At 42.1% G+C, this 10811-nt stretch overlaps 1 protein-coding gene across 3 annotated transcripts in view; it reads left to right on the top strand.

The window, feature by feature from the left end:
• Positions 1 to 4413: 4413 nt before the first annotated feature.
• SNAPC3 (small nuclear RNA activating complex polypeptide 3) overlaps positions 4414 to 10811 on the top strand; it is a 36877-nt gene continuing 30479 nt past the window's right edge. For all 3 annotated transcript variants that reach the window (XM_080921168.1, XM_080921166.1, XM_080921167.1), the window contains exons 1-2: positions 4414 to 4716; positions 5363 to 5440. In XM_080921168.1, the coding sequence (XP_080777294.1) occupies positions 4415 to 4716; positions 5363 to 5440 (380 nt within the window). In that variant the 5' untranslated portion in view covers position 4414. The remainder of the gene's footprint in view (positions 4717 to 5362; positions 5441 to 10811) is intronic.

The following is a 10811-nucleotide window of genomic DNA, read 5'->3' as shown; positions in this document are numbered from 1 at the left end:
GCCATTTCTCATGTCTTTACTTCTATAGTATCTAAAGAGATTTATGAGACCAATCGAGTAGCAGTTAAATCTGCTCAAATGGCCAAAATGATGCTATGCAATTTGCTTTGCCGAGGTTTCCTGAAGAATCCCTGAATATTTATACTGATGGTGTCTATGTTGCTTGAATTCTGCCACCTTTAGAAACTGCTGCTTATATTGCCCCCATGTCAGCAGTTCTTGGTCAGTTATTAAACTCACAGACTTTGATTTGGCAAAAAAAAAAATATTTCCTAGATTTGTGGGGCACATTAGAACTCATACTGCCCTTTCTGTACCTCTTTCAAGGGGAAATCCACTTTCATATGCGTACACTCACCTCTTACATTGGTTATAGAAGAATCTAATGTGGATAAAGCTATTGGAATGCTTTCATAAATTTCATTGAAAGATCTTTAATATTTCATTGCAAAATTACAAAGGACCAAGCTCTACAGATAGGCACTCAATGTCCCATGTGTGCAGATTTATTTCTGCTCCTAATTTGAGAGTTAATCCTAGGGGACTGACTCCCAATGATATTTGGCAAATGGATGTTACACATGTCCTCTCTTTTGGGAAATTACAATTTGGACATGTTTCAATTGATACTTATTCAGGAATGATATATTCATCTGCACATAGTAGTGAAAAACTAAAAGATGTCAAAAATCACTGCTTGCAAGCCTTTGCATATATGAATGTTCCCAAGAAAATTAAAACAGATAATGATCCTGCTTATTCCAGTAAAGGGTTTGAACAATTTTGTCCAGAATATGTTATAATTCATAAAAGTGGAATTCCCTATAATCCTCAAGAACAAGCCATCATTGAACGTACTCATCACACCATAAATATTTATTTGTCTAAAACAGAAATGGGGGAACATATATCCTCTCATGTGCATTTATCCTTAATTTTGTATATTTAAATTTTTTAACTGTAAATTCTGAAGGCCCCTCTGCAGATGATTGACATTGGAGAGCATGCCCAGAGCAACAGAGAATGGTGGGATGGTAAGATCTTGTCTCCAGCTTGTAGCAGGACCAGACCCTATTTTGACTAGGGCCCAAGACTCTGTTTGTATCTTTCCTCAGGATGCAGAGTCACCTGCTTATGTTCCTGAGCACTGTATTCACTCTGTCAAACCCATGGAGTCGTACTATTGATATTAATGAAGGAGATCGTCTTAATTGTTCTCAACAGAAATGTCATCTGAGAAGTCTCTGAGAGTGGGAATATTTTCCAGTGGTGACAAGGATCCCAAGAACTATACCTGTGCCTGTGGCGCGTACTGGAGAGAATCAACTGATTTTTGTCTGCACCAGGAGAATTTTGACACTATTTCAGCCATTATTAGTGCTGTTTCCGCAGCTGCTTCTGCAGCTGCAGTTTTTGAGGTTGCCCTTTCCCACTTTATTGCTACATCTGCATGGTGGAACTTTCTGAAGAAGCAACTGAGGCCCTCTTTACTTAAATTAATTTGAAATCATTCATTTAATTTGATATGCATTCAATTGGGAATATTAAATTTGAATTAACAGATGGCACTGTTACAGGAACAACTCGTTGAGTTTCTAGAGGCTCATAACATTGGGCTAATACCACAGCTCTGGGCATATTAGCCTTTGGAGCAGTATTGGTGTGTATCTTCCCTTATGTCACTTAGGCAAAAGACAAGCCCAGAGCCATGCTGTCAGTTGACAGACTAGCAGTAAGCAAACCTGCAGCTCAAGTTCAGTTGAGCTTGAATAAATTTGGAAACCAGAGACAGAAAGACCAAGAGGGTGCTTGCCAACCTAAGATATAGGATCCACGGTCGTCTGTGTGGGTTTCTCAAGAACGGGTACAGAAAGTGCTGATGTCTTTGAGTCACCTAAGGCAGACACTAATTTATAAAGTAATTTAGGAGCAGCTGTTGGGAGCGATTCCCACCCCCTTCTCCAAAAGGTTAGCTGAACTGCCCGCTTGTATGCCTAGACTTTGGAAAAACAATGAGCCCTCCTTTGAAGTTCGGATTTGTCTAGTCACAAGCCCATGACTCACACCTGTTTACACTGCAGCAGGTTACAGCCTCAACCTAGGGGGTGTTTCTTCCAGAAGCAGCTATGGCATTTTCGTACTACCTTTATACCTTGAGACCTGGATTCAGAGAGTAAAGATGGCATTCTTGTAACATGGATGACCCGAGTCATGTCTTTTTCAAACCCTCAGGCCTTTGCCCGATTTGGAATAACTACTGACGGTGCAGTCACCATCAACAGTGTACTCATATAAATATAATAAATAAATCTTTTAAAAAGAAGTAAAGGCATGAGCATGTGGAGAGAGGGGGAAGGGAATGGGGAGAGGAGGGGGAAGGGGGGAAGAACAAGAATGGGAGAGCAAAGAGCAAGAACACAAGAGAGAGGGGAGGGGGCAATCACCTCCTTTTAAAGTGTCAGGTAACTAGGGCAGAGCATACCTGGCTGTTGCCAGGTAACTGTAGGGTAGGGTACACCTGGGTGTTGCCAAGTAACTATGGGTGGAATATACTTGGCTGTTGCCAGGTAAATGTGGGATGGGGTTGACAGAATCCCAACAGTAAGCATGGGCAGATGATGACATACATTCGAACTCTATCTGGTCAGGTGACTATCAGTCAATACATTTTGCCATTTTTCAAGAATGTCCCTGCTCCTCCCAAGAACTGTGGATGGAGAATGGAACTTGGCTTAATCTTGACCAGAGGTGGTGTGTGTAAGGCTGGCCAAAGCCTCTAGGGTCCTCCAACCTGTGCTATGGAAGCCACGTTGCTTTGGTCATAGTATTTTGCCTGTATTGTCTGTATACTACTTGAATACCTAGTTCCCAAAGAGGACAGAAGAGGCCCTAGAACTGGAGTTATAGACCATTGAGAGCTGCCGTGTAGGTGCTAGGAACTGAACCTGGGTCCTCTAGAAGAGTAGCCAGAGTTCTTTAGCCTCTGAGCCATCTCCAGTCCTGCTTGTTGTTTTAGAGACAGAGATTTATGTATCCTAGGCTTTCTTCAAACTCCCTCTGAAGGTGTATACCACCTTGAGCCTTTGATCCTCCTGCCTCTACTTTGCAAGGGCTGGGATTATCAATCCCAGGACTTCATGCATGTGAGACAAATATTCAATGAATTGAGCTGTGTCCCAGCCCACCCAACAACAGTTTCAATAAATAAAAGGTATAATATCTGTGTTCTGCAATTTAATTCAACCTAAAAAGGATTAAAGCACTGAAATTTGCTGCAACGTGAAAATATTGTACAATATTACAGAAACCCTTTGTCAAGGTCATATTTGATCACATTGATCTTAAATACAGAGAATAAACTCAGCATGGTGGGACACACCTTTAATTCCAGGACTCAGGCAGGAGCAGGCTGAACATTCAAGGCTAGCCTGCTCTACATAGTGACATTCTGTTTCAAAAATCTCAGATAGCAAACCTTTACAGATAGCAAACCTACAAATTGTTGGCTAAAGTGTAAGAATTAGGAGTCATAACTAAAGGCAAAAGACTGCCTTTTCAGGAGTAGTGATAATGTTCTCAACCTAAAGGCTGCCCAATTGTGAATATACAAAAAAAAAAAAAAAAAAAAAAACCCACTAAAGAAATAGCTCAAATGGGTGAATTATACACTATGTGTTACAGAACAGTCATACAAGCCAGGGATTGTTCAGCACACCTTGCTATGTATGGTCTTTGGAACAGCTGAGCGATGGCAAAGCTTCAGAAGCATCTAGGCCCACTGAAGAAATGGAAGTTTCAACCTACTTCCATTTCTTAGTTTACTGGTTACTACTTCAACAATCACATGTGGCTTTCCCCAGAAAAGTGGTAACTTTTCAAAATATATATCATGAACGGGGTGTGAGGCACAGCCAATGTTCGAAAAAGCAGGTATACAGCAAAGCACGCATACAAATACACACAGGGCCTTTTAGAAGCTTCTGGATGAACCTGTCTCAGTGCCCCTGGTCCTTGTCCCCTAAGACTCTAGCTCTTAAGAGAAACAACAAAGGAAAAACAGCACAGCAGCTAGCAACACCAGTGGGCAAAAGTCCCACCCCCACAAACCAGATGTGAGGAAACTATGAGAGGGGGCTTAATGATTGGATCTTTAGGTAATTGTGGGTCCCAGTACCCGTTCAGCCCGGCACACAGAAAGCGGCACCGCCCTCGGACAAGCCGAGAGAACAATGCACCGAGCCCTGCCCACAGCGACCGAGCCGCGCCCATGCCTTAGCTAGCCTGCCGGGAAATGTAGTTTCTGAAGCACAGCTCCTGCAACCGCCCGCCGCCCGGGAGCCCCACGAAACTACAAATCCCGTCACGCCCGGCGACGCACGCTCGGCAGCTTTTGCCGGAAGGGATTGTGGCTGACATGGCGGAGGACTCGCTGGGCGGCGGTGCTGGTGGACCACAGCACCCAGTCCCCAGCGCGAGCCACAGCAGCTTTCCAGAGTACGAGCTTCCCGAATTGCACACGCGCGTGTTCCACGTGGGCGCCTTTGGGGAGTTGTGGCGCGGTCGATTAGGAGCCCAGGATTTGTCGCTGAGCGAACCGCAGGCAGCCGCGCAGCCGACGGACGGAGGGGCATCCAACAACAGCTTTGAGGATGCTGTGGTTGCCAGGGATCTGGGCTGCAGTCTGGAGGCTGCGGCCGAACTGAGGGTCGTATGCGGGTGAGTGTACGCCCTCGAGGCTCTGCGTGGATCCGGCTGGGCGCAGCCTGGTACTTGCGCTTCCCGGGGACCCTTAACCTTCGTCCCCCTAAACCCTTTCCGGAAGGCCGGAAGAGGTCTTAGAGTCCAAAAGCACTTTTCTGAGGGTGGATCCAGTAACGGGACACTACAACTGCATAAAAGACTTCTATTTTCGATCTTTAAGGTGCTTGTTTAAGTAACAGCGGTATATATCTTTCACTGATATTTGGACAATGGAAGCACGGGAGGATGGAGGATACTTAACAGAGCTGGGTTAAAACCTTGATTAATCGTGGTCTCTAGTGGTCCTCACGAATAGTAAATGTTATTACTAAAATTTCTCTGAAGTTCCTTACCTGGGGTAGAAATATAAAACTGACTTGTAATAGTCCTCCTTTTGACAGTACTGGCTGTCCTCAAATGAACATAGATTCTTTTCAGTATAACATTGGCACAATAACCATTGTCTTGAATTCTGGCCTCCTTTGAGCCGCCTGCTGGATTTCATAAGACTTAATTATTCAATGATGTATTTAGGACAAGCTCTGACTGGCTGTTGAAAAATGCATGGCTGATCATAAAACGTTGCTTTTCCTTTCTCCCTGTTCCAACCCCTCTTTCTAAGCCTTGATAAACTAAGATGCCTCGGTGAAGATGAAGACCCAGAAGTCATCCCAGAGAACACTGATCTAGTGACTTTATGGTATGGTTTTGTTCTGTTATATGCTATTTGTTTTGGTGTTGGAGATGAAGAACGTCCTCCCCCCAAACTACACTGTTAGCCCTTCCCTTGTTTATCTGAACACTCAATATTTTACTTTGTAAAGTATTGTATTGTTCTCCACAAATCTACCACTTAAGTCTAACCATTAATTTGGTGTCCTGGCTTTTGGCTGCAATCCCAGAACTCTGGCTGAGTCAGAAAAATTCATATAAGTTAGGTAGCCTGGAGCTACCTAGTGAGTTCAGCTTTGTTTGATGACTGACTGTTGTTGTTGTTGTTTTAAACATCCTTTCTTTAGCTCTGTGAGTGTGGGATACAACTGTGTGATCCCCCCCCCCCCTTTCATTCAGTAAATCACCAATACTGTGATAATTTATCCATCAGTATGTGGCTCCAAAAGTACCATTCTGCATAATCAAGTGATAGAACACAAAGTCCCTAATATCCAATACACATTTGAATTTGCATTTATTTTTGAATGTAGACTTTTATCTACTTAGATTTGGAATTCAAGCTTAATACTCAGATAGTGTTTCTCAAAATGCTTGTGGTAAAGAACCACTTGTGGCTAGGAATGATGAAATCATCCCAGGGAGGCAAGAACAGGCAGATCTCTGTGAATTAGAGGCCAGCCTGATCAACATACTGAGTTCCAGGCCAATCGGGGCTACATGATGCCTCAGTAAAAGAAACAAGCACTGTTTGTTTCTTTATTTTTTTAAGATTTATTTATTTATTTATTTATTTCATGTATGTGAGTACACTATAGCTGTCTTCAGACACACCAGAAGAGGGTATCGGATCCCATTACAGATGGTTATGAGGAACAATGTGGTGGCTGGGATTTGAACTCAGGACCTCTGGAAGAGCAGTCAGTGCTCTTAACCACTGAGCCATCTCTCTAGCCCATGTTATTTTGTTTCTTAATTTTTAATTTTCAGTGGAAGATTAAAAGATAAAAATGAATTCCTGATCCTGGAATGGTAGCAAAGCACTCAGAAAGGCCGAGCTAAACAAATCACCATGAATTCAAAGCCAGACTAAGTTTCAGGCCAGCTGAAATTAAATGTGAGATCCTGTCTCCAGTATAATAAAACAACAATAATTCTTCTTAAAACTAATTATAATAAATTACTAAAGAGGAAACACTTAACTCAAAATGCTAACATAATAGAAGTCCAATTTTTTAAAGGATTTATTTATTTTATGTGAGTACACTGTAGCTGCCTTCAGACACACCAGAAGAGGGCATCAGATCCCATTACAGATGGTTGTGAACCACCATGTTGTTGCTGAGAGTTGAACTCAGGACCTCTGGAAGAGCAGTCAGTGCTCTTAACCACTGAGCCATCTCTCCAGCCCGAAGTCCAATTTTTATCATTGCAAAATTCAGACATAAAAATGCTGTCAACTTGTAAAAGTCTCGACCTGCCTAATTTCATTTTGCAGTTTGCTTATCACTTCCTACAGATTCTTTTTAGCCCACGCAACACATTTTGAGCACCAGTACTCAAGGATAGATGTTCGAAATTTATAACTTCTGGTTTGTAGCTCACTAATTTTAAACAGCCTCAGCTACAATCTGTCATTCCAAAGTTCTTCTATTATCCCCAAGTATTTGTAGGGGTATGGGAGGGAGGGGTTGTATATGTTTCTCAGTGTATTTGTCTTTTCATGTTTTGTTTTTATGTTTATGTATTTGTTCATGTTTTGTGTATATTTTGTGTGTGTGTGTGTGTGTGTGTGTGTTGACAAAAGAGTCTATTCCTCAGCTGGGGTTGGGAAGCTATTATATTTAAAACTTAAATTAATTCTAATAATCTTGTAAAATGCTGGACTTTTGCAAAAGCCAAAATCTAGCCCTATGCTTGTTTTTTCCCTAAAACTCCTTGTGTCGATAACTTAAAATAAAAATAAAAATCTAGCCAGGGTGGTGGCTCATGTTTGTAATCCCAGTATTTGAGAGACATAGCAATGAGGGTTAACAGAGGGTCCAGGCCAGCCTGGTTTATCCATATGAGTTCCAGGCTCTCTCTCTCTTTTTTTTTTTAATTTTTAAAATTTATTTATTATATATAAATACATTGTAGCTGTCTTCAGACACACCAGAAGAGGGCATCAGATCTCATTACAGATGGTTGTGAGCCACCATGTGGTTGCTGGGAGTTGAACTCAGGACCTCTGGAAGAGCAGTCAGTGCTCTTAACCACTGAGCAATCTCTCCAGCCCCCAGGCTCTCTTTATAGAAAGAAACGTAAAATCCCTTAAGTCTAATAGAAGTTTGCCACTCTGTTTTTCTTTTCTAATTAAGAAACTTCTTGTCAGGCATTGAAGAGGGAAAGAAGACAATGTTAGAAATTGGTTCTTGCTGTTTGCCATCCTTTATCATAACAAGCTAAATAATGTTAGTATTTAATATTTTTTTCTTTTTGTTAAGGATTGCTTTTTAGGAACCAGGGTTTCTGTGAAGTCCTGGACCTCACTCTGTAGACCAGGCTTGAACTCAGAGATCCGTGTCCTCTCCATCGATCTCTCCAGCTCCCAGTATTTACTTAAAGCGGGTTTTAATTTCTGAATCTTAGAGGGAGTGGTTATTACCATCCATATTAATGGTAAAATCTGTTCCCTCAAGCCTTGTACCCACGCCCCTCACTGGTATGGCTTGGAAAGCACTGCTTACTGCTCTGACATGTACCATTTAACAGATAAAACAAATAAACTGGAAGAGTTCTGGAAGACCCACAAAATTGTAAGATTCATAAATGTCACCGAAACTGGGAATGTTTTAAAAGTAGATTTTGAGCCACCAAGGTGCATTGGTCATCACACCTAGCGTTAATTCAGTTCCTAGAGTCCATATCATAAAGGTAAGAGAACCAGCTCCTCATAAATCCTGTGACCGCCCTATGTCTACCATAGTATGAGGTCTCAAGTCCATATAGTAAACAAAGAAATGTAAGAACTAAAGTAAATCAAACCTTGGATTGTGTGAAGAAGTAAAACTTTAACCTTTGTTAGAGTGCAGGAAAAAAGCACCATTGAAATAGGAATCTTGGGCTGGAGAGGCGGCTCAGGTTAAGTTCTTTCCCAATGTCCTGAGTTCAGTTCCCAGCGACCACATGGAGGCTCACAACCATCAGTAATGGAATCCGATGCCCTCTTCTGGCATGTCTGAAGACAGTGACAGTGTACTCATATCCATAAAATAAATCTTTAAAATAGGAGTCTTATAAACCAATCCAAATACCACAAAGACACAGGAAGAAATGAGACTGCACAGAGAACTTACTGCAGGAAGAGACTCTTTGAGATCAGCTTTCGGGATAGATCTGAGTGCAGTAAATTGGAACTCAAATTCATAGAGAGTGAAAAGAAATGATTGAATGTTTATGTGGCAGAAGCAGACAAAAACACCTCGTGGGAAAATGAGGGGAAGGGATGTGAACCCATAATTTACATTTTAAAAGTTTAAAAAATATATTGTGTATGGACCACAATTATAACCCCTCTAGTTCTGAGAGGCTGAAGTAGAAGGGTCACTGCCTGGACTATGGAATTAGACCCTGTCTCAAAAGACCCCCAAATAAAGATGTAGTTGGTGGCAAAACTTGCTGAGCATACACAAGGCCCTGGCTTTGACCCCCTGTTCCAAAGTCAGAAACTAAACTGAAACCTCTGATTTGCTCTGACTACCTTAGGACATTAAAACAAGAAGTGTAGCCACAGCAGTGAGGAGTCAAGAATGCTACACTTTTTGGTCCGTGCTAATCTGTTCCCATCCCTCACCTCCTCCTCACTGACCCTCTGCAGATAGCTAGTCTCTAGCTTTGGTTTACTGTTTGTCCAAATCAGTGGATGCCTGTGCATTTTCTTTCCCATGGCAGTCAGCCCAACTAAGAGTAAAAACAGAGTAGTCGATTTAATGGAGGAAGCCTAATCTAAAGGACTGTTAACTTCTACGCTGAGCATAGTAGTTCGAATCTGTAATTCTGCACTTAGGTATGAGAGGCAGGAAGATCACTAAGTTTCAGACCAGCTGTCTACACAGTGAGTTCCTGTACAGCCTGGGTTATTCGAAAATAATCCATTTCCAAAAACAGGGCAAGACAAACAAAAAAACGTTGAGGAAGGGTCAGAACAGTGAGGCACTGACAGAAACAAAGGAAATATGAGTAAGTGGTAAAGCAGACATAAGGAGTGTCCTATAATAGGACTGAGGGCTGGAAGAGGCCCTTTCTTCCCCTAGACTTAGACCCAGAACCATTGAAAAGGGCCTGCCTGTGTTTCACTGTTTGGCAGTGATGTTGCTTTGGTAGAAATCCATCTGCCAGGAAAAGCTATTCAGGGAAGCAGTGAGAAGGAAAGCTGCTGGGCACTAGGTGCATCAGAGGAAGTGGGAATTGATACAAGGAAACCATGTGCACTTTAGGATTCTGCTGAGTTAGTATGTCACCAGAAAGCAAAACCTTCCCCAAGTGCTACATAAAAGTTCTCTTCTGTATTTATACACTTAACGAGTACCTGTTGGCAAAAGAAAAAAATATTTAAGCTGTGAAGGTTCATTTTTACAGAACAGGTAAGAACGTGTGTTTGCAGATATGAGCTGGTATAGTGTACCCAACTTAGCTTCCTTCCAAGGTTACCATTCACAAGTATGTCTTGGGAATCACTGACTCATCCTTTATCGTAGCTTCATTATTTATTCTACTGTGTGGACCTCCCATAGCATATTGAATACTCACCTTTATGGATGTGTTTAAGATAATACAAATATTTTGCAAGCTGAATGTGGTGGCCTACATCTGTAATCCTTCACTTGAGAGGTTAAGACAGAGACTAGGCCACACTGGACTAGTGAAACCTCATCAAAAATAAAAATAAACTAAGCAGGGTAGAGCCACTACATGCCTTGACTCCCACACTTTGCAGGCAGAGGCAGGGAGATCTTTGTGAGTTTGGGGCCAGCCTGGTCTACATAGTGAGCTCCAGGAAGACCAGGGCTACATAGGGAAACCATGTCTCAGAAAACCAAAAAAATAAAACTTAAAATGAAACACCAACCAAACCAACCAAAAACTGCCCTTCGGCTTACACACACACACACACACACACAAGCTCTTGATTGTCAACAAAAAAAAAATGTATGCCTGCATTTGAGTACATAAACCTAAAATAGGATACAAAAAAGCAGCAAGAGAGCCCGTGTGTTTTGCAAATGTGCACAACACTGAGGAGGATGCGGAGAGCGCCTGAGTCCACGTGGGAAAAGGCCCTTCTGTCCTGTTAGTAAGTAGCAGCTGGGAAGCTGCTTCACATGATTACTGGAATAGAGAATAGCTGCCAGTCCTCG

The sequence above is a fragment of the Micromys minutus genome (assembly GCF_963924665.1).
Source record: "Micromys minutus genome assembly, chromosome: 9".
Lineage (NCBI taxonomy): Eukaryota > Metazoa > Chordata > Mammalia > Rodentia > Muridae > Micromys > Micromys minutus.
The sequence above is the reverse complement of the archived record's forward strand: the minus strand, read 5'-3'. Positions and strand labels throughout refer to the sequence as shown.